Source organism: Salmo salar, chromosome ssa19 (assembly GCF_905237065.1).
Source record: "Salmo salar chromosome ssa19, Ssal_v3.1, whole genome shotgun sequence".
Taxonomy (NCBI): domain Eukaryota; kingdom Metazoa; phylum Chordata; class Actinopteri; order Salmoniformes; family Salmonidae; genus Salmo; species Salmo salar.
In genome coordinates, this window is record NC_059460.1 from 9261810 (window position 1) to 9285141 (window position 23332).

A 23332-nucleotide genomic window follows, 5' to 3' on the forward strand; every position below is an offset into this window, starting at 1 on the left:
AACAGGTTTTGATTTCTCTCCATTTGTGGGGGGAAACATGACAGTAATTTTGAGTTGAATCTACAAAGTAGTGCAGCAATGCCAAAAGGTAGCAATGCCCAAATGACCAAAAGGTCAAATGTAAGCAAAGTTTCTACCTTATAAGATGTTGACAATACTGTCAGCACATCCATAGTGAAATGAATTCTCTGCTAATATGTAGAAATAAACACACCCCATTCAATTATTCTGTACAACTAGAAAGGTAACTGTATTCCAAATCAATACACATGAAATAGCTGTATGATGTACGCCATTTATGATACAATGGCTTTATGATCATGTTTATATGGTTTGAGTAAAGCTGATTCAAAACAATGATACGAAACAAATAAATATACTTTTGACGACAGACACAAAACTGGTTTGCAGATACAGTTTTTAATGTATCACAACAATGAGCAACAAACATACTTGATGAACTAATTCCAGAAGTTGTTCAAATACCATCTACAATAAACGTCATTTCAACTATGACAACAGGTCTGTGACAAAAATAAAAAATAAAAGTTTCAAAACCATGTTATTACCGTGTGACGGTACAGTTGAGACCTCAAACATTACAGTAACAAAAACTAATGAGACTACTCTCTATATATAAAACATCAATAACATTTTTGGTTTAGTTTATTTAAAGTTTTAGCCATAGGGGCTTCTTCTTAGTAAACCCTCAGGATGCATTTCCTATGTAACCAGGACGTAGAATACATATTGTGTAGGATATGATTGCGCCGTGAAAATCCCTTTTGACATCCAGAAGAAAACAATCCCAATATCAACCTTTTGAAGGCTGTCCTCTCTTTAGCGTGACACAATCCATCCGTTTTAAACAGTTTTTTTTTTTTATTCTTTCTTTCTTTTTGGCTGCTGTGCAGTTGCAACATTTATGTACAGTTCGTTATGTTATCGGACCATCCTTTTGGTTGTTGGTTTGTTAGCTTCTACCAGTCCTTTAGTGTGGGAAGCATTGTGTTTGCTGCTAACATCTTAGCACGTGATGCTAGCTGACAGTTCAGTCTGGCAATGCTTTAGCCACATTGAGGGGAAAGGCAAGAAGCCAGGTTGTGAAAGCCTTTGGGATCAGGACAGTCGTTGGTGTTTGTACAATGGCAGGATTGCACCTATACGGAGGCCAGGACGTCTCTTATGAAACACAATCATAAAAGTGTCTTCAGGATCAAAGTAAATGTTAAAATACTAAAAATCCAAATCAGAACAATTAAAAAGTTTCACACAAAAAAGAGAATAAAAAACTGAGACATTTTGCATTTAAACTTTGAACGGAAAAACAAAAACACCTGTACTATAATAAGACGCAAGAGGAAATGTTACTGGATTTCATCGTTTGAAACAATAACTAAGCATGATTTGATTTTAACCTGTCAAACAGTTGCATTACATGCTACTTGTTCATCTCAGAATAGGAAATACCAAAAGCAATACAGTTTTGCATTTCTTCATATTAATAAATTTGTACCATGCACAGCCAACTACGAATATGTACAACAGCTTAGCTCTCTTTGTTCACAAGCCTTTTTCTTTCATACAAATAGCCTCTTGTTACTTTGGAATGAATCACATTGGCTTATCTTACCAAACTAGAAAGTGATTCGTAAAAATGTAACACCCTTTGACAGCTTTCACATTCTTTAAGTTCCACTGCAAAATAAAAGAAGACAAAAACAAAATGAACATAGAATGAAAAATGAAAACAGCAAAGCAAAGCGATCCATGGGTCAGTATTCAGTCTGTTGGAGAATTTATGGCGAGCAAAAAATTACATTACACAGTAGCAGCAACATTTTGTTATAAGGTAATACTTTGTAATGCATAAATGTCTAAAATAAACTGAAAAATTTGGGTTGACTTTTCATGATTTATCAACTGAAGTGTCCGGAAAATGTATGCGAGGACGAAGACCTATGCACTAAATGACAGTGTATAGGTTTAACACTATTATCAGTCCTACAAGCACTGGGGAAAACGTTTCATTATATCAAATACATGCTGTAGTCCCCCTTTTTAAAGCAGCATATTTGCTTATGCAAATATTCATACCTTTTGTTAAAAAACAACAACATTTTGACCGACTTATACTTTAACAGCTTCAAGTATACAGTACTACTTTTATGGATGCACCAATTGTTAAATAGGTTACTGGGTTGTTAGGTGTCAATCCTCTTAACACATGTGGACCAAAATGCTGCTGCAATAAACACAAAATAATAATTAAAACAAACAAACATACCAACGGAAAAAATCTATTAAATTAACACATGGGTCTACCAAAATAATACGACTAATAAAAAACAGACAAAAACTAAATAAGTGCACTATAGTCCAGACACAAGCAGGTACCATAACAGTACAGCAATTCACACATGAAAAATGTCTTATTCACATAATTAATTCTCAAGAGTGTATAAAACTAGAGTTATTACCTCTTCAGAAAAGGGTGTGAGCAGAGGTACATGAGAGAAGGTAAGAGTTGGCACAGATTAGTATATTCTACAAGAGAAAAAGGGGGTTGGATATAGACACAGTTTGTTGTAATACAAACTGGAAAACACAGGGGAATCATACACATATACTTCACCATTCTAAAATTCCCTCAGTGGCAAAACCATACTGTCTTTGTAGGGTGGAAACTAAAAGGATATGCACGTTGTCCATTGTAACAGTAATATTGTCTCTCTTGGTACTCTACACACATCAAGGAAATGCGTCCGATAAAGCTTGACATGTTTTGGTTAAAAGCCAAGTGTACCCAGGCTCGTTGCTGCTTTAACAAATGAGAAATGTTATGTTCTGACCTGAGAATTTAAAGCTACTGAATTACACCTATCTAGACTAAGAGAGATTCTCTTTGAGGGTTTTCTGGATCGTCATCCCATACAGTACATGCTAGCATTTGGAAAACAATCCAGCTGAGGTGCAATTTGCTATCATGAGTTTTTGGCTTGAAACAAGCTCCACGGGGGAGCCTGAGAGATCTTTTTCTACTCCATGTTTTTGTATACAATATAAGCTCAGTCAAGCATCTGCAACAGTTCTGTCCATAACAAAAATCTATCAATATCTTGCCAGCATATCAATATGGGAAAAACAATCCTGAGTCAATCATTTGGTACTGTAATTTTTTGGGTTAGAGAAACTTTGGAACTGCAGTTTAAAAGTCTTATTTTTGTATTTTATTTTTTTTAAAGCAAGGGATCCTATTTTTCACCTCCTACACACTGAACATATCCATTCTGATACTGCTGAAGCCTGCGTCTAAGCCGGAGGTTGGCTTAGCCTTGGCCTCCAACACCTTATCTAAGTCATCCAGCTTCTGGCTTAGCTCGTTGTCAGACTCATCTGAACAATTCTTGTTGGGTAGGGAGGTGGGAACCCCTGAGACGCTGCTGCAGGACGTTGAGGTAACCATTAGAGGCAAGGAAAGGGGAGGAAGAGGAAGAGGAGAAGCAGACGGGGAGGAGGAGGAAGAAGCAGCTTTCCGGGCGGTGGCCTGGAAAAGGATATTTGGCCAGGACTTGATGGATAAGCGAGACAGATGGGGAAAGGTGTTATTAGAAGGAGGAGCTGCAGACTGCGAGGTAGATGTGGTGTTGACAGGAGTAGGTGTGCAGACAGAGTGAGGTAATAATCTAGCATGCTCTTTGGCATTTCTCATTGCTTGTTTGATTGTTTTCTCTTTGTGCAAGCTCGACTGGAGGTGTTGGCCAAGTGCTTCATTCCCGTTGACCACCACATTACAGGCGATGCACGTGTACTTGCTCACTGCCTGTCTAAGAACTGTCTCCTGCGGGTCTGGAAAGGGGTTTCCGAAGTAGCAGAATGACTTCTGGTGATGCACTGCGGAGCCCTCATCGCCGAATACCTTATGGCACTTCCTGCATATGAACTCGTGCTTGACAGATGGAACAATGAAAGCGTCAGGAAAGTCTGTGGTACTTTTGGTTTCTGTTGGCGATTCTACTTTTGTGCTTTCTGTCAAAGAGCCTTTGTTGTTGTTGGTGTCATCCATAGATTCTTTTGGTTTGAAGGAGTTGGAGTTGCTCTGCACACATGGTGAAGATGCCTTCACAGGGGTTGGCTTCTGCTTCTGCTTCTGCTGCTGCTGTTTATGATGCTGATGTTGTTGCTCAAGCTGCTGCTGCTGCTGCTGCTGCTGCTGTTGCTGCTTCTGCAGGGAGTCCTGGAGAGACTGCTGGTACTGCTGATACTGCTGCAGGAGGGCAGTGGGATTCATCCCCGCCATGGCGGCCTGCGGGATGGCAGCAGGTCCGTATGGGAATAGGTTCTCCATTCCGCCGAACGGAGGGAAGTATCCCCCCGCCTGCATTCCTCCAAGGAGCTGGGGCGAAAAGCTGTTGGCGAAGCCCGGGAGGAAGTAAGGCAGGAACTGGCCTCCCAGGAAGGAGCTTGGGTCTGTGGCGCCGGCCAGAGCGTTCTGAAGAGCCTGTAGTTGAGCGGCATCCAGATGGCCTTCACTTCCTGGCTTGCCCATGGCTGGAGACGGCTTTTCCCTCTTCTTGTTGTTGCTGACGTTGGGGGTCTGTGGACGGCCGCCATTCTCCGCTTCTCTTTCCTTTGCCTTCTTCTGGTGGTGCGGTTTCTCCACTGATTTCTTGCTGCTGCTGTTGTTGCTGTCTCTCTCTTGGTATTTTCTGTGCTGCTCAATGTGGTTGGTTGAAGTCAGAGGGATGGAGGAAACAGAAGGAGGTGGAGGAGGAGGAGGAGGTGGAGGAGTCTGCAGAAGAGTCTTGGTTGGGGTAGTGCTGAGAGACATGGCAGGAGAGGGGGTGGCTGGGGTGGGGAACCCAAGCATACCAGCACCAGGAGACGCTAAAGCTGAAATACAGTGGTATAAATTATATTGAATTATATTCACCCTAACATTACTATTGAAATAGTGTTCAGTATGACATTATGGAAATGTTTGCAGTTATGATTTACTTTATTTTCATTTTTAAAGATTTTGTTATGGATCAAAACTGTCACATGCGCCTTATGAGATACCAACATGAGGATATTATAAATATACCAAACCCACATCAAAGGAGAGAAGGGGAAATACACACCACAAATAAAACCAATGATAAAAATGCATTTGCTTTTAAACTATTATTTTACTTAGCAGTTCCGCAATGAACGTTGAGATCATGCATGCATTAAAGTGTCCTTTACACAATCTCCAACGTTTGGTCAAAATATCTCTATACCCACCAACAACAACACTGTAATGGAATGAGCAGAGAAAGTAGAGTAGAGAAAGAGTCTTTTGTGCATATGGACAATACATTTTCATAATAAAGCTACTATTCTCTGTGTGTTCTATGTTCGTCATACTAACTCACCAGGTGTGTTGGGTGGGTAAACAGGAAGTGAGGACGGCCCGTTGACCCCAGGAAGTAGTACCGGCGGAAGTCCAGAGATCCCGGGGTAGCCTGAGGGCAGGCTGAGGCCGTGAAGTGCATTGTTCTGGTCCACGGCAGTCTGAAGCTGTTGGGCGGCCAGGCTGCTGAACCCGTCGCTCCCAGCCTTTTTCAGACGATCCATCTCCTGCTGAGCCATCAGCTGACGGACCGTGGTGGGCGTTAGATAGTCCTTCTCTCTGTCCACCTGGTTGCCCAGAGTCTCCTGCACTTTAGCAATGTGCTGTTTGGAGAAGATGTGGTCGCGGATGGACATCCGGGCAGTGTACTTCACACCACACAAAGTACACTCCGGCCGGGGCCCATCCGGCCCGCCTTGACTGATCATGAATGGCTTTCCAATGTTGATTTTGAACTTCTTTTCCTTGGCGCGGGCATTCTGGAACCACACCTGAATCACGCGCTTGGGGAGGCCAATCTCGCTGCCCAGCATCTCACACTCATGCATGGTTGGTGTGCGGTAGTCGCTAAAGCAAGCTTTGAGGACTTTCAGCTGAAGGTTGCTCATCTGAGTCCTGAAGCGCTTGTGGCCTGGTCTATCGCCACCACTGCCGCTGCCCTTCCCAGACTTGAAGGGATTTCCACTTCCGAAGGGGCTGGGAGAGCTGGGATCGGTCAGGCTGGAGGTCTCGCTCTGGTCGTTGTTGTCGTCCATGTCGTCATCTCTGGAGCTGTAGTAGGAGTAGGAGTAGGAGCAGGAGTCCCCGTCCTTGCCCGAGTAGCTAAGGGAGGGGCTCACCATGCTGAAGGGGAAGCGGTCGTCGCCACCCCCGTCTGAGCTCTGGGCCTGGTTGCTCTTGCTGTCGCATCCCAGCTTGTCCCCTCCGTTGGCCGTGAGGCTCTCCACCTCATTGTTGCCCTCGTCTCCGGTGGTGGCGTCACTTATGGCCGTGTTGATGGACGAGGTTTCGTCAAAGTCCATTTTGTTGTTGATGTCGTAGGATGAGGCCTCTGCAGAATTAATGTTAAGCCCTTCAGATTCATCACAGTTTTCTGCTTTTAAGGATGAAGGGCTCAATAAGTTTTTTAACGGTGCCTCAGATGGTTTGACTGGCGTTGAGGAGGCTGCGGGCAGCTCGTACTCATTCGGCTCAGTCTTGGTGGGTAGCTGTGGATACTCAAAGAAGTTGTACTTGTGTGGGCTCTCGCCTCCATCGTCTTGGTTCATCAGTGGGCTATTGGGCAGACTAAACCCTGCCTGTTTGGCTTCATGCCAGTGTCTAGAGCGGATATGGCTGTCCAAAGCTGACTTGGCCTTGAACAGCGCCCGGCAAAAAGGGCATTTCTTGTGTGACTGGGAGGGACCCAGAGCTCTGAACTGTCCCTTTCTCTCTCGGGCACGTGTGTTCTGAAACCACACCTGCACCACTCTCTTCTTCAGGCCAACCTCACGGGCGATGTGATCCAGCATCTTCCTTGTGGGATTTGAGTCCAGCAAGTATTTGTCGTAGAGGATCTCTAGTTGTTCTGGGGTGATGGTAGTTCTGAGACGTTTGTCTCTGTGCTGTTCTTCAGTCATATTTCCATTATCTTTTTCATTGGATCCATCCTCTTTCTCGTCTAGTTTTCTCTTCATGGAGCCAGAGCCAGGGCCTGAGGACAAACCAGAGCCGCTTTGAATTGGCATCTGGAGTCCTCCCGACAGCAGCTGGCTAGTCATCAGAGGATTATTGGGGTCGAAGATCATATAGGGCATGTCCATGGGCCTTTCCAAGAACTGGGAATGGAGGAACTGGTTCTGGGCAGCCAAGAAATGCATATGCTGGTGTTCCTGCCATAGCTCAACACTTGGGAAGGCTATCTTGCACTGGTCGCACTGGTATTGGAGCATCTGGGGAGGGAGGCTGTTAGTGAGGGAGGAGAGGGCGAGGGAGAGGGGGCTGGAGGGGACGGCGGCTGACTGAGGCTGGGAGTGGGTTCTGGACATCTGGGGCTGGGGGGTCTTCTGAGGGGGTGGCTGAGGGGTGGAGGCCTTGGAGGGTCTGGGCTCTGGTAGAGACTTCATCATAACTGGGGAAGGGGCAGGTTCTGGCTCTTTAGGTTTGGGCTCAGAGGGAGGTTCAGGCTTGGGTGAGATCTTCCCCAGGTTGGGGCGAGGGGAGGGCATCAGAGGGGAGCTGGAGCCTGAGCTAGTGGCTGTTACATGATGATGCTTGGATGACTCTGGGTGCTTGGCTGGGCCTGGCTCTCCCATATCCATGTACTCTTCAGATTGGTTGTCCTCATTCCCTTCCTCATCCTCGTCCTTATAGCACGTCTTCTTCTGGTGGGTGATCAGGTCAAAGATTCGCGGGAACACCACACTGCATTTCTTGCACTGGTACTGCATGTTACTGGTGCGGATGTAGCGCTCATTCGTCAGTTCTTTCTTCTCGTTGTCTTTAGCATCTGCCTGGTTCTCGTAGCTCTTCCGGGCCTTCTGGCGGGCGTTTTGGAACCACACAACGATGACCCTCGATGGCAGGTTAAGCACAGTGGAGAGCTGCTCAATCTCATCGTCTTTCGGGTAAGCGTTTGTGTCAAAGAAGTCCTGCAGAACCCTCAGTTGGTAGTCAGTGAACCTTGTCCTGGAGGACCTCTTGTTCATAGTGGCATCAGTCCTGTAGTACTCCAGTGTACTATACTGGGACTCCAGCCTAATATCCTCCAATGTGGTAATAGGTGGAATGTTGAAGTTATAAGGAGAATCTTTGCTTCGTTGCCTCTCTTTGAAGAGGGTGTTACGGAACCAGTGCTTGATGACTTTCTGGGGGAGGCCGGACTTGTCGGCCATCTCTTGAATCTGCTCCTCATTGGGCGAGTTGTTGATGTCAAAGTGCGCTCTGAGGACCTTCAGCTGGTCGTCCGTGATGCGGGTTCGAGGGCGCTTGAACTGGGACTGCCTCAAGAAGTTTGGATCGAGGCCTAACTGCTGCTGACAGAGCTGGGTGAGATCAGAGGACAGGGAGTCCATTGTAGGCAGCTGTAGGGCAAGTTGAGGGTGTAACCCTTGGTGCTGGATGGACTGCATCATCAGAGGGGGGAAAAGGGAGAAATCTAGTGGGACGGAAGAGGGAGAAACCTGTGGGGGTGCAGAGGGCGGTGGAGGAGGGGGAGGTGGGGGTGGTGGCTGGGGCTGGGGCTGGGTAGCCTGTTGAGGGGCAGGGGATGGGGCCTGGATCTGGGGCTTGCTCATGGAGTTGGAGGCAGCTTGCTGGGTGGTCACTGGGGCTGGTGGGGGAGGAGGAGGGGGAGGTGGAGGTGGGGGAGTCTCTGGGGAAGGGGGGTTAATGGGGTAAAGCTTGTCATAGGCCTCTCTGTACTGCTGGGCAAACTTCTCCAGCTCTCCATAAGGGAAGAACTGTCCGTGGATGTGCTCTTGGTGGCTTTTGAGAATGAGCATATTGGAGAAGAGCTTTCCACATATCCCACATTCCAGCTTGTCGTTATTGATCTCCACTTTTTGCGGTTGTTGTTGTTGTTCTCCTTCTTTGTTTTTCTTCTGGTTTTTCTGCCTGTTCTCATTGTACTGGATGACCAGCTCAAATCCAAAGTTCTCCAGAAGGGCCTTGGCTGCATTTCCTCTGGCTCCTGACACGATACGTGGAGGAGGAATCAGTGGCTCGGGAAACTTGGACTTTTTGTCTTTGTTGTCCTTTCCTCCCTCACTGACTCCATCCCCTCCGTTCTCCATCTTTGCTTTACTCTCCTGTTTTTCCAGGTGCTCTTCTGCTTCTCTGGACATCTGTATGTCAGACACTGACACAGCATTGGGCTCCATTTTGGGCTTGTGGCTCTGCAGTTGCTGGTTTTTCTGCTGCTGGAGCTGCAACTGGGATGCTTGTTGCTGCTGTTGCTGCTGCTGTTGAGCCTGCTGTTGAGCCTGCTGCTGAGCCTGAGCCTGCTGTAGCTGGTGTTGCTGCTGCATCTGCTGCTTCAGGTCTTCCAGGAAAGAACCAGTCAATCCTGGCATTCCGAAAGCGGCGGCTGAGTGAAGAGCCAGCTCTGGGCTCAGGTTGAATTCTGCCCCAGGGATGTAGAAGGGGAACAGGAACTGTGGCTGCTGGAACTGAAGCAGAGCCTCTGGGGTCATGCCGAACTGGGGGAAGAAAGCCGGGTTAAGGAACTGGGGCTGGAAAAAGGCAGCCTGCTGCTGGAGCTCATGTTGGAGCTGCATCTGTAGCTGAGCTTGGGACTGAGCATTCTGATGGCTTTGCTGTGCAGAGACATGATCAGTAGTTTGCTTTGCGTTGTTGCTGCTGTTTTTGGCTTCTTTGGCATCTACAGTGTTTTCTTTGTTAGCCGACGGCGTCACGCTTCTAGCAGTGTCTGAGTTGGTGTTGTTGCCTTGTACGTTTGGGACTGGGCTGCTGGATGGAGCCACGCCACTAGTGTTCCCACTCCCTCCACTGCTACTGCTGCTGCTTGTCTCTGTTTTGGCAGTTCTAGCTTTGGTCTGATGCAGCACAGACCTCATGTGGATCTCCAGGGTTGAGCTTTGGCTGTAGGCAACATTGCAGATATTGCATTTGAATGGTTTGTTGTCTACATTGCTGTTGGTCTCTGCAGGAACCGGGCTGGAGGCCTCCTGGAGAACCTTCTTCAGCTTGTGCAGGTGAGAGACAGAGTTGTAGTGGACCAGGAGGATGTTTTTCTGGGTGAAGGACTCCTTACACACCGTGCACTTGTACGGCCGGGACGGGTCCAGGAACTTCTCCATGGTGAAGTTGGGGCCTTTCCTGAAGGGGAGGGTTCGCTTAGTTTCGGCTCCCATGTCATCTAGCAACGAGCTACTGTCACTTCCTGTTGGGCTGGCCTTCTCTTCCAGATCCAGCTCATCGTCTTTCTCCATTTCCTGTTCGAAGGCCTGCTGGGCCTCCTCATAGGCCCTGGCCTCGCTCTCGGAGAGGAAATCTCCGTTTACCGGCAGGCTGCCGCAGAGCTGTTGGACCTCGGCTTCGCTCAGCTCCGGATGTCCATTCTCCAAGTGCTTCCGGAGCGCCAAGAATGTCCGGAAGCTGCGTTGGCAGAGGCTGCACATGGTGGCCGCCCGGATGGCATGGTACTGGGAATGTATCTGCAGCTTCTGCATGGTCTTGAAGGCCAGGCTGCAGTGGTTGCAGCGGTATTTGTAGACGTGGCGGTCGGAGACCGAGAGCTGTTGCTGTTGCTGCTGGCATCTCTGGAGGTCGTTCAGATGGTCCTGGAGGGAGTCAGGGCTCTTTCGATCCTGCCCGACCACAACGGACCTCTTCCAGTCTGGGGCATCAGACCCATCCTTGGGGGGTTTGAGTTCCTCTCCATGGAGGTCTAGTTCACTCTTGCCTTGGCCTGTGCTATTCATCTCTTCCTTGGAACTGTTCCCTGAGAAAGGAAAATGAAAAACCAATTAAATTCATGAACAAAAGACATTGTACAAATGCACTGAATATCAAGTCTGGAAACGTAAAACTTGGTCTGGTGAAAATAAATAATATTTTATTTCATTTGTGTAGCAGGGCCCTTCTACGACCCAAGGACACTTACTGTAACTCAAGATGGTGAAATAATTACACTTTCCAAACAACCTCAAAACAGTGCATTCAATACCGGCAGGGGTAATTGTGCTCTGCGTACCTGTGGGCTTTCGATACTTCTCAGAGAGAACAGCAGAAGAATCCATCAGAGACAGAGCGTTGTCTTGTCCAGGTGAAGGATGCATCATGTTATTGGGCACCATCACATCAGGCCCAGCCACCTATCAAAGTCACACAACAAAAACAACTTCATCATCTTAATCATAACCATTCATAATTGCAACATGGATAATAACAAAATGGTATTAAAAAGCATCAAAATATAAAATGTAATGTAATAACAGATAATCTATCATTTAATAACTATAATATTGGTGCGGGTGCTGCTGACAATATTTTTAATTGATATTAACAATAATGATAGTGCAGCGGTTAAGACGTTGAGTCAAAAAGTTCACCGCAAATACCAAAAAACATGTTAATAAAAAGAGCTCATTTTCAGAAAGTGGAATTTGCTTAACTGTCAAGTTTATGACGTATTCTCGGGAGAGTGGGATAAATGCATAGGACATGTTTTCTAGGACTGCACAGTGACAGCACTGACCAGAGTTGGTTATGGGACTGTAGGGAGCACTGGACAGCCAAGCCATTTTTCTATTTGCCATTTCAACATCATAGATCTTAAAAGTGATTAAAGAAAACTCTTTAGAAAAACCTTTAGATCTTGAGAAAAATGTACTGTACGTGCAATGCCATTAGAAGCAAATTAGATTTTTCCACCGCATGTTTTGTTAAGTTATCTATGAATCAAACATACGGTCATAAGCAGTTTCTCAACACAGTCTGGAGCCACGCTGTGCAGGTGTGTGAGGTGGAGCTGCAGGTGGATCTTGTTGCTCAGGACGTCCTGGCACAGTGGGCAGCTGATCACTGGCTGCTGCATGGAATGCTGGGACACCACGTGGAGCTGTATCCTGTTGGCGTCTTTACTGCTGTAGTTACAATAGGGGCACTGCTGCACCTGCTGGGAGAGAAAGACAGCATGCTATTGTTATTACTGCGAAAATACTGGAGAACAGAACAAGTAACTATTGCGAACAAGTAAAAACATATCACTTTTAACAGCACTGAGAAACCTAGACGACAGAGTGCTCCGAAGATGTCTCATGCACTTAGGGCTAAAAGATGAAACTGAATTTCCCCTCAGCTAAACAAATCGTAACCCCCCCCCCACCCAGGGGTCTCGTCCCACTTTACCTTTACACACAAAATGTAGATCAAGCGCCTTTCCATGTAATGCACTTAAGCCCCTCGACTCGTGCAATTTTATTAGTGGGAAACATGATTGGAGGGAATTTCTAATCAGGAGATTAGAGACGACAAAGGTGTGTCGCCTCCCCGTCTCCCGCCTAGCCCTCATTACAGGGAGTACTCCTAAAATGGCCGCCCCCAGCCACCTGCCTTAATGTAATCCATTTCTGAAATGACTCAGGCCTCCTTCCACTCAGGGCCCTCCACCAGACAAGCTAATACTTCATAATCTAATTTAAAAACACATATCATTTAAAGACATGCAAAGAGAGGGGGACCGGGAGAGGGCCTAGCCTTGCCTGGTGCAGGCAGGTAGGCATTCCACTTAAGAACACAAAGGAGCGAGAACGTTCTATGGGTGATGCTAAAGTGTTCTGTCAGTGAGGGATTAGTTTGGGGTTAACCCTTTGAGTTCTGTTGACATCACACTACTCTCTAAGACATTTACTCTTAGCATACCTGCTAACTGGTAAAGATAGCTTTACCTGTCGGTTTATCATGGCGCATTAGCAGTTAGCTTAGCATACCTGCTCGCTAACGCTGGTCTTCCCCTCTGCAGACTTGGGCCTTTTGGGCGGGCTGTCATTCTGTCTCTCTGGCAGCATGGAGCGTTTTCCCACAGCGTTGGATCCAGGAGACTCTTTAGACAGAGAGTTCACTCCTAAAACACAAGACAGCACAGAGGAAAAGTATTTTATTGTGTGGTATCTCTGTTATAAAAAAATATGTTCTAGTAAAATCATAGTTCTCAATAGATGAAGGCAATAAAATTGTCAATTAATCAATGTCTGTCACAAATAATGTGTATCAAATTAAAATACAGATGGACACGTGGTGATTTTCATCTTGTGACAGACATTGGCTGTGGGGCTAGAAGTGTCGACCTATTGTATCACCCTCCTAATTATCATTCATATACATTGAGTCATTCTGCCCCGAGGACATGGAGAAATGGAGAGAAAATCAAACCAGCCTCATTATCACAGCAAGACATACACAAAATGTTATGGTAATATTATACACTTCATTAGGCCATATGCATCTAGCACCCCTCTTCCTCCACACACACACACACGTACACAATCAGGCAAACATGTACACATACACACGCATCTGCACACACACACACACACGCTAAATATTCAAGCTGTTTCCTGGTCACGGCTGTAGGTGGGGAGGTGGTTTACGTGACTGCAGCAGAACCCAATGCTAAGAGATCAGCCTCTGGTTGTATATAGAGACGCTGCTGCCCACTGATAAATCTTTCATTACCTCATCCTTAGATACAGCCAAACTGTGTATGTATGTGTGTGTGTGTGTGTGTGTGTGTGTGTAGCTACACTCTGCCAGTGCAATTTACTCTCTCTGCACAACACAAAGAAACAGCCGTAGCACCACACTACGCTTCTCTCTCTCTGTCTCTCCTCCTCTCCCTCCCTCCCTCCATCCCTCTCTCTATCTCCTTCCCCTCCCTCCCTCCCTCCCTCCCTCCCTCCCTCCCTCCCTCCCTCCCTCCCTCCCTCCCTCCCTCCCTCCCTCCCTCCCTCCCTCCCTCCCTCCTCTCCCTCCCTCCTATCTCCTCCTCTCCCTCCCTCCTCTCTCTATCTCCTCCTTCCCTCCCTCCCTCTCTCCTATCTCCTCCCTCCTCCTCCCTCCCTCCCTTTCTTCTTCTCTCCTCCTCTATCTCCTCCTCTCCCTCCCTCCTCTCTCTCTCTCTCTATCTCCTCCTCTCCCTCCCTCCTCTCCCTCCCTCCCTCCCTTCCCTCCCTCCCTCCCTCCCTCCCTCCCTCCCTCCCTCCCTCCCTCCCTCCCTCCCTCCCTATCCCCTCCTTTCCCTCTTCTCTCTCTCACTTGTCTGGTTACTCAAGGCAATATTGTGAGTCTCATTCTTGCGACTCAACGCTTCACTGTAGTCGCACAAATACAAAAAGGAAAAAAGGAAAGCATTGATACATGGAGAGAAGAAGAAAACAACATTTTGTATTGCATACTATTCCCTGTCCTGTATTTGTGCTCGGTGCATATCAATTCCTCCCACTCGTTCATGCATTTCAATTCTGCTGCATTAAGCGGACTTCCACTTATTTTATATGTAATCCCCCTATATCTGCAGTCTGAAATATTGGCCTGTCAAGAAAAGTGACAGAGTGAGGGGAAGAAGAAAATAAAAAGAGAGGGAGAGAAAAGAAATCACAATGTGAATTTCCAACAGCCTGGAATATGAAGGTAATCTTTTCACCCTCCGCTGGTCTTTGATGGGCCTGCAGGGCTGGTGGTGTGCGTGTGCGTGTGTATGTGTTTATGTGCGCATGTTGTGTGTGTGTGTGCCTGTGTGTGCATGCTGGTATGTTTGTGTGTGTGTGTGTGTGTGTGTGTGTGTGTGTGTGTGTGTGTGTGTGTGTGTGTGTGTGTGTGTGTGTGTGTGTGTGTGTGTGTGTGTGTGTGTGTGTGTGTGTGTGTGTGTGTGTGTGTGTGTGTGTGTGTGTGCGTGTGCGTGTGTATGAGCCATGTCACATACATCTCATGACAGTAAACCCTACCAGCTCATTGGCCGGTTGGGTCTGGTCTCGTCGCACCCATCAGAATCACCTGACCTTTTCTCTACTCTCTCCTTCCCTCCTTCCCTCCTTTCCTCCCACCCTCCATTTATTATGACCGTTTCTAATTTCAACTTTCAATTTTCTCCCTCCATCTTCCAGTCAATTTACAACTAAATTACATCCAGGAGGAGAGAGGAGGAGATTGCTGGACAAGAGGTAGTTGCAAACACATTTACAATCTGGCGAGGAGAAGACAGCCGCGAAGCCCCCACTGCCATTGATTGTCATCATATTGAATGTGAATGTATAGCGTGTGTGTGTCCCCTACTGATTTTGTTTCTTAATCATCATGCTGTTTTCATCAACGCTTATAGCTCCATCACAGTCAAGGCGGCACTCCACTGTCTGAAGAAAAAAACTGTCACACAACCTTGAACATGGACAAAATGGAATACCTCTTCAGCCACTTTACACAGGGGTAAGTGGCGAGCGCCGCAAACGCATCATATGCATGCGACCATTTCAAGACCCACACAGTGGAATTCAAAACTATAGATGCCTCTCATCCATATTGTAAGTGGAATTACACAGAGCCTTTCACGAGATGATGTGATCAACTTGAGTAGGGAAACAATGTACACTACATCTATGCACTTGACTGTACATGATAGCTTGTGTCTAATTCTCTGCTACCTATCTCCATCTAACACACTGTCCTTTTCTTCCTTGGCCCCTGAATGGTCATAAAGAAAACAAAAAGATGTGGGGGGAGAGAGGCGGGGGGAGCGAGAAAGAGAGAGAGAGAGACGTCTCATTCTCCTTTGTTTCTGAGCCTCACACTTAATGACACTCCTTTTTTGCTCTCCTATTTTCTCTCTCTCCCTGCGTGTCCTGATGCTGTGCAGCACGGCGGAGAGGCAGTGGGGCGATGAGGCGAAGGCTAGAACAGGCCTGACAAGGTTCCTCCTACAATGACAAATGGCTGGCTACAGCAGGACCTTGGCTGATTAGATAAATCAAAAAGTGATTTATGACGTTCAGACCGTTTGCATTGCAGGAGAGAAAACAACCACGCTACCCACCCATCTTTATTTACTACTGTCAATGGTAGTTAGGACGCCAAGTGTATACACAGTCACACGTATACACACATATATATATATACGCACACACAAATGCGTGCATGACGTACACAGATACACACTCAAACACATACACCAGTGTGTCCAATCCAGTTCTCTCTTGAACACCAGGATAATTCTGTCCTAAATTGTTCCTCAAAAGCAATGCCGACAATAGAATCGCTCCTAATGGTTTTCTCACATGCCTATTTCATGCGCTCTTTATGGTAAATCTAACGCAGCCAACTTCCTTTTCACAAAAACTAGAGGTTCATGTGTTATCACCTGCTATCACATTTTTCTTTCTAAATATATAACTACTATCTAATCTTTAAACATAAACAATCAATTCAAATTAAAATAGAGCAATACAATATTGGGTACAAGTTAGTAAAATAATATATATTTCTAAGATTTTATTAAGGGGGCTCTGCTGGTCAGAGGCAGGTTGGATTTATTATTCAATTTAGTAGTCCTGAGATTTGGCAGAGGGGCTTAGGTTACAGGGCAGTAAATTTACCCTGACAATGGACAGAGAGAAAGAGGGAGGATAGGAGAGAGAGAGGGAGAGAGAGAGAAGGTAGAGAGAGCGAAATGGAGGGAGAGAGAGAGCGATGGGTGGGGAAGAGAGAGAAAGAGAAAGAGAGGAGGGAGAAAAGGGAAAGAGAAAGAGAGGAGGGAGAAAAGGGAAAGAGAAAGAGAGGAGGGAGAAAAGGGAAAGAGAAAGAGAGGAGGGAGAAAAGGGAAAGAGAAAGAGAGGAGGGAGAAAAGGGAAAGAGAAAGAGAGGAGGGAGAAAAGGGAAAGAGAAAGAGAGGAGGGAGAAAAGGGAAAGAGAAAGAGAGGAGGGAGAAAAGGGAAAGAGAAAGAGAGGAGGGAGAAAAGGGAAAGAGAAAGAGAGGAGGGAGAAAAGGGAAAGAGAAAGAGAGGAGGGAGAAAAGGGAAAGAGAGAGAGAGGAGGGAGAAAAGGGAAAGAGAGAGAGAGGAGGGAGAAAAGGGAAAGAGAAAGAGAGGAGGGAGAAAAGGGAAAGAGAGAGAGAGGAGGGAGAAAAGGGAAAGAGAGAGAGAGGAGGGAGAAAAGGGAAAGAGAGAGAGAGGAGGGAGAAAAGGGAAAGAGAAAGAGAGGAGGGAGAAAAGGGAAAGAGAGAGGTTGATTTAGAGGCCTAGTAGTCTAAGCTTATGCATTATCCTGACCTCAGAGTCACCTGACAACATTAGAATGCCACACTCCCACGGACAGAGCAGCACAGCCAGGCAAACAGCAGCCCACTAAGTCACACGGACAGAGCAGCACAGCCAGGCAAACAGCAGCACACTAAGTCACACGGACAGAGCAGCACAGCCAGGCAAACAGCAGCACACTAAGTCACACGGACAGAGCAGCACAGCCAGGCAAACAGCAGCACACTAAGTCACACGGACAGAGCAGCACAGCCAGGCAAACAGCAGCACACTAAGTCACACGGACAGAGGCACCTAGATGTTTTCGAGGGGAACTGATGACCAAATTAAGTATATTTTAATTAATGCCATTTTTTAGGCAATCTATTTTTATTTGTTGCCTTTTTTTATTTTCTCATCCTCGTCCTGTTTTTAATGAGAAATAAATATGAAGGGAGCGGATGTCACATTTGACAAATTGACCAAGACATTCACCCACGCAATGATTAAAATCAAAATAAAACTAATAGCTGTAGGCTTATAATTAAATATGCTAATATGTTTAATATATTTTAATCTAACATCTAGGAATGGCAGAGATTGACCAACCCTAATTTCAAATCTGGCAAAATTTATGGGACACATCCGTGCAAACAAACATGTTTTGCAAATAGGAATTTGTTCATCTAAAATATTCCAGATTTGATCTCGTTTGCATACTTTTTCCGTTTCGTTTCACTCATCTGTATAATTCACATTTTATGAGAAATGAATACAACAACATTGGGCCAAACAAACAATGACTAATTTCCTTGCTAATTTGAAGCAGGTAGAGTCAGTAATTTCCTTAGCTGACAGGCTGATTTTCATGCAGGGTCTTTGTTTAGTAAGATATTTATAAAGAGAGGCCCCTAAGCCATACCACTGACATGCTCCATCTCTACACTGCACAAAGCAATCTGGAATTAATCCACATAGGGACATTTGCATGGAAAATTAAACATGGATTATAATTCATCTAAAACACTGGATTAAAAAAAGACAATGTCAATGAAGCAAGGCAAAAGCTCTCATCTCTCCCTCTCCATCTCTCTCTCTCTCTCTCTCTCTCCACCTCTCTTTTTCTCCATTTCTCTCTCTCCACCTCTCCCTCTTTCTCTCCATCTCTCTCTCTCTCTTTCTCTCCATCTCTCTCTCTCTATCTGTGACTCTTTGTTTAAGGGATCTTGGTCTTGGATATGTGGAGAACAAACAGTGCTCTATTGGTTTGTGTTTAAGCTGCCTCCCCGGAGTCCACTGCTGTGTGTTTTACAATGATCCTCATCGCAGATTGGGCACGGAGATGGACACACTAAATCTAAATCTCACTTTTTAAGCTGGAAAAGAGCAAAACAAGAGCAGAGCACAACAACAAGCAACCAGACCAGGCCAGACCAGGCTAAATCAGACCAGGCCAAACCAGACCAGGCCAGACTAGACCAGGTCAAACTGGACCAGGCCAGGCCAGACTAGACCAGAGCAAACCAGGCCAAACCAAACCAGACCAGGCCAGACCAAACCAGACCAGGCCAGACCAAACCAGACCAGGCCAAACCAGGCCAGACCATACCAAACCAGACCAAACCAGGCCAGACCAAATCAGACCATGCTGCTGGTAATGATTCTGCTGGTAATACGGGGGTGTAAATGCATTCTGATTTGTATTTTTTCACCTTTATTTAACCAGGTAGGCCAGTTGAGAACAAGTTCTCATTTACAACTGCGACTACAACTGCAACAACTGTAACTCTTATTTACAACTGCATTGACTTTAGTCCCTGCCACTGACATAGAGCTGAGCGATAGATGACTAGCTCGGTGTGTGTGTGAGTGTGTGTGTGTGTGTGTGTGTGTGTGAGCTGAGAGATAGTTGACTAGCTAAACGAATAGCCCTCGCTGTCTCTCTCAGCACTCCTTCTGCTCCACTGAACCCAACATTATGGAGCTAGGTATAGCATGCAGGAGGGAGGGAGAATAAGGTAGAGAGTGAGGCCATGTAATATTCATCTTGGGCATGGATTTCCATCTCATCCATAAACAGGCCATGTGATGTGAGTGGATATTTGGATAAATTCGATGTAGCCAAGCCAAGGGGACGGCCAGACCAGATGCTAGCTAGCTCCAGGGGATGTTACTGTTAGACACTAGAACACAAGGTCTCGCCTCGCTGATCATGCACCACCATTCTTACATTACAAATGGATGCAGATTATATATTTTGTGTGTCCTTTTTTTTTCTCTTTTAAATTCCCATTGAGCAAAAAGCATTGTGATGGGGACATACATTGGCCAGGGTCTATCAGGCAAATGATGGATGGAACAAAACAAAAGAAAAAAAGAGAGGGAGAGGGGGAAAAACTAATTTAAGGGTTACAAGGATGTGGTGCGATATTAGTAAAACATATACATGCGTGCTGTCTAATCCTGCGCTTATGAAAAATTAATATGTCATCGGAGAGGGCACAAGTACAGGCAAGATTAATACAAGGAGCTTATGAATTACAAGCATGCCAACTGATTTGATTAAAAAATAATCTGGGGTCTGGTCACTGGATGGTTATATTCTCTAATTTATCCTCCATCACTCTCTCTCTCTCTCTCCCTCCTCTCTCACTCTCTCTCTCTCCCTCCTCTCTCACTCACTCTCTCTCCCTCCTCTCGCTCTCTTGCTATCTCGCTCTCTCTCTCTCCCTCCTCTCGCTCTCTCTCTCTCGTTATCTTTCTCTCTCATTATCTTTCTTTCTTTCTCTCCCTCATTCTTTCTTTCTCTCTCTCATTCTCTCTCTCATTATCTTTCTTTCTCATTATCTTTCTTTCTTTCTCTCCCTCATTCTTTCTTTCTCTCTCTCACTCTCTCTCTCATTATCTTTCTTTCTCTCTCATTATCTTTCTTTCTCTCTCATTATCTTTCTTTCTCTCTCATTATCTTTCTCTCTCTCATTATCTTTCTCTCTCTCTCATTATCTTTCTTTCTCTCTCTCTCATTCTCATTCTCTCTCTCATTCTCTCTCTCATTCTTTCTTTCTCTCTCTCATTCTCTCCCTCATTATCTTTCTTTCTTTCTCTCTCATTATCTTTCTTTCTCTCTCATTATCTTTCTTTCTCTCTCATTATCTTTCTCTCTCTCTCATTATCTTTCTCTCTCTTCTCTCTCTCTCTCTCTCTCTCTCATTCTCTCTTTCATTCTCTTTCTTTCTCTCTCATTATCTCTCTCTCGCATTCTCTCTCATTATCTTTCTTTCACTCTCATTATCTTTCTTTCTCTCTCATTATCTTTCTCTCTCTCTCTCTCTCTCTCTCTCTCATTCTCTCTCTCTCATTCTCTCTCATTCTCTTTCTTTCTCTCTCATTATCTTTCTCTCTCTCTCTCTCTCTCTCTCATTATCTTCCTTTCTCGCTCGCTCTCTCTCAATTCAATTCAATTAGCTTTATTGGCATGACGTAACAATATACATATTGCCAAAGTTTACTTTGGATATTTACAATATGAAAATAATAAGAATCAAAATTGTCAACGGGACAACAGTAACAAAAATAACCAAGGGTCAAAATAACCATACATTGAACAATAACAATAAGCATACAGTAGGGGACATGTGCAGGTTGATTGGCCTGTCAGACACTGTCCCTCATCTTATGGCAGGCAGCAATGTAGTGCACTGCCAACCCACAGATCTCTGCGTCTACCCCAACAGGACGGGTAGCCTACTCTCATCAGAGAGGTATTTGAAACCTTGAATAAGGGTTTCAAATTAGGGGAAATTACACACTCTAATTGTTTTAGATTTTTGACATTTAGTCAGGAAATGCAGCTCTGTCTCAGGTTCTGCTGTGGTGCACAGCCTTTCCTCTACAGGGAGTCATGTTAACCTGTGTCTACCCTTCTCAATGGCAAGGCTGTGCTCACTGAGCCTGTAATTTGTCAAGGTTTTTCTAAGGTTTTGATCAGTAACCATGGTCAAAAAGTTAGCCATGGTGTACTGTCGATTTAGGGCCAGATAGCACTGCATTTTGCTTTGTACTTGTGCTTGTGTTTCCCAATAAGCAATGTAGTTTGTTTTGACTGTGTTGTAATTAGTTTTATTCTGATTGATTGGATGTTCTGGTCCTGAGGCCTCAGTGTGTTAGTAGTGGCTCAGTTTGTAGAGCATGGTGTTTGCAACGCCAGGGTTGTGGGTTCGATTCCCACGGGGGACTAGTACGGGAAAAAAATGTATGAAATGTATGCATTCACTACTGTAAGTCGCTCTGGATCAGAGCATCTGCTAAAATGTAAATTTAGTAGAACAGGTTTGTGAACTCAGGACCAGCTGGATGAGGGGACTTTTTTCTTTGCTCAGCTCTTGGCATTGCAGGGCTTGGTAATGATATGAGAGGGGGTCATAGTATTTTAGATGTTTCCTAAACTTGTTCTTTTTTTTAGTTTTTATTATTAGTGGATATTGGCCTAATTCTGCCCTGCATGCATTGTTTTTCTCTGGACAGGTAGGAGAATCTTACAGAATCTTACAGAACTCTGCATGCAGGGTTTCAACTGGGTGTTTGTCCCATTTGGTGAAATCTTGTTTTGCAAGTTGACCCAACACCTCGCTGCCATAAAGTGCAATTGGTTCAATGACACATTAAATTAGTTTTAGCCAAATTTTAATAGGTATTTCAATTTGAATTTTTTTTTTTTTTTATGGCGTAGAATGCCCTGCGTGCTTTCTCTCTCAGTTCATTCAGTGCATCATTAAGGTGTCCAGTTGAGCTTATTTTTAAACCTAAGTAATTGTAGTGTGACAGTACTCTATATATGTTGTACCAATTGAGAACTTTAGTCTAATTCCCTGAGATCCGGATCTTCTCTGGAAAATCATTATTTTAGTATTTTTAGGATTTACCTGCTCTAGCAGGTCCAGGCTCTGCTGTAGGCCATGTGCTGTGGGTGACAGCAGGCATAGGTCATTTGCGAAGAGTAGGCATTTAATCTCTGAATTGTGGATTTTTCTAGAAGAGTGGCCAATTCGTCGTTCCAAAATATTGAAGAGTGTAGGGCTCAGATTACAACCCTGGCGAAGGCCCCGCCCCTGGTTAAAGAATTCTGTTCTTTTGCCAATTTTAATGCTGCACGTATTGCCAGTATACATTGATTTAATTATGTCATATGTTTTACCTCCTAGACCACTTTCAATAACTTTGTACAACACATCCTGTATGCCAAATAGAATCAAATGCTTTTTGGAGTATATTTTGGTATTATTTTGGTGGACATGTTTATCTATTAGGGTGTAAATATGATCAGTCGTGCGATGTTTTGGTGTAAATCCAATTTGGCTTTTACTCAGGACATTGTGCTTATTAAGGAAATTTAGAACTCTTACATTTATAATACTACAGAAAACCCCCAGCTTACCGTTCACACAAATGCCTCTGTAATTGTTAGGGTCAAATTTGTCTCCATTCTTAAAGATTGGGGTTATGAGTCCTTGATTCCAGATGTCAGGGAAATAACCTACACTCAGAATCAAATTAAACCGTTTTAATATAGCCAATTGAAATTCTGCACTAGTGAGTTTGAGCATCTCATTTAGGATGCCATCAAGTCCGCATGCTTTTTTAAGTTTGAGGGCCTGAAGTTTCTTATAGAGCTCCTGGTCAGTAATTGGGGAGTCCAATGGATTTTGATTGTCCTTTATAGCTTTTTCTAATCCATTCAACTTCTCATGAATTTGGCATTGTTCTGCTTTTGTGTCAATTTGAATGGTGTTGTAGAGTGTTTTAAAATGGGTTGTCCATATGTCACCATTTTGTATCGCTAATTCCTCTTGTTTAGATTTTTTTATATTTTTTTCCAATTTTGCCAGAAGTTGTTTGTGTTTATGGACTCCTCAATTAGTGTCAGCTGCTTGCTGTTGTACTGTGCTTTTTTGGTTCTGAGTGTACGTTTATAGAGTTTTAAAGTCTCACAGTAATGAAGGCGTAATTGACAATTATTTGGGACTCTGTGCTTTTGGTTGGATAGTGGTCTAAGTTTTTTCCTTATAATTTTAAAATCTGCATAAAACCAGTTGGCATCTGTGGTCTTTAATTTATTTTATTTTTTTATCAATTTCAGTTGTGCTTATTTTGCCGTTTTCCAGAATATATAGTTGATGTTTTTAACTGCTAGACTGATGCCTTCTTTACTGTGAGTGAATGTGGTATCCAG

The 23332-nt window shown here is 44.8% G+C and overlaps 1 protein-coding gene across 4 annotated transcripts in view; it reads right to left on the minus strand.

Annotated features, from left to right (window-relative positions):
• Positions 1–401: 401 nt before the first annotated feature.
• zfhx4 (zinc finger homeobox 4) overlaps positions 402–23332 on the minus strand; it is a 129392-nt gene continuing 106461 nt past the window's right edge. For 3 of the 4 annotated variants that reach the window (XM_045702078.1, XM_045702079.1, XM_045702077.1), the window contains exons 8-12: positions 12811–12944; positions 11790–11996; positions 11073–11193; positions 5400–10820; positions 402–4893 (exon numbers count right to left, since the gene is read on the minus strand). In XM_045702078.1, the coding sequence (XP_045558034.1) occupies positions 3269–4893; positions 5400–10820; positions 11073–11193; positions 11790–11996; positions 12811–12944 (7508 nt within the window). In that variant the 3' untranslated portion in view covers positions 402–3268. The remainder of the gene's footprint in view (positions 4894–5399; positions 10821–11072; positions 11194–11789; positions 11997–12810; positions 12945–23332) is intronic. The other variant, XM_014157162.2, reaches the window with a different exon arrangement.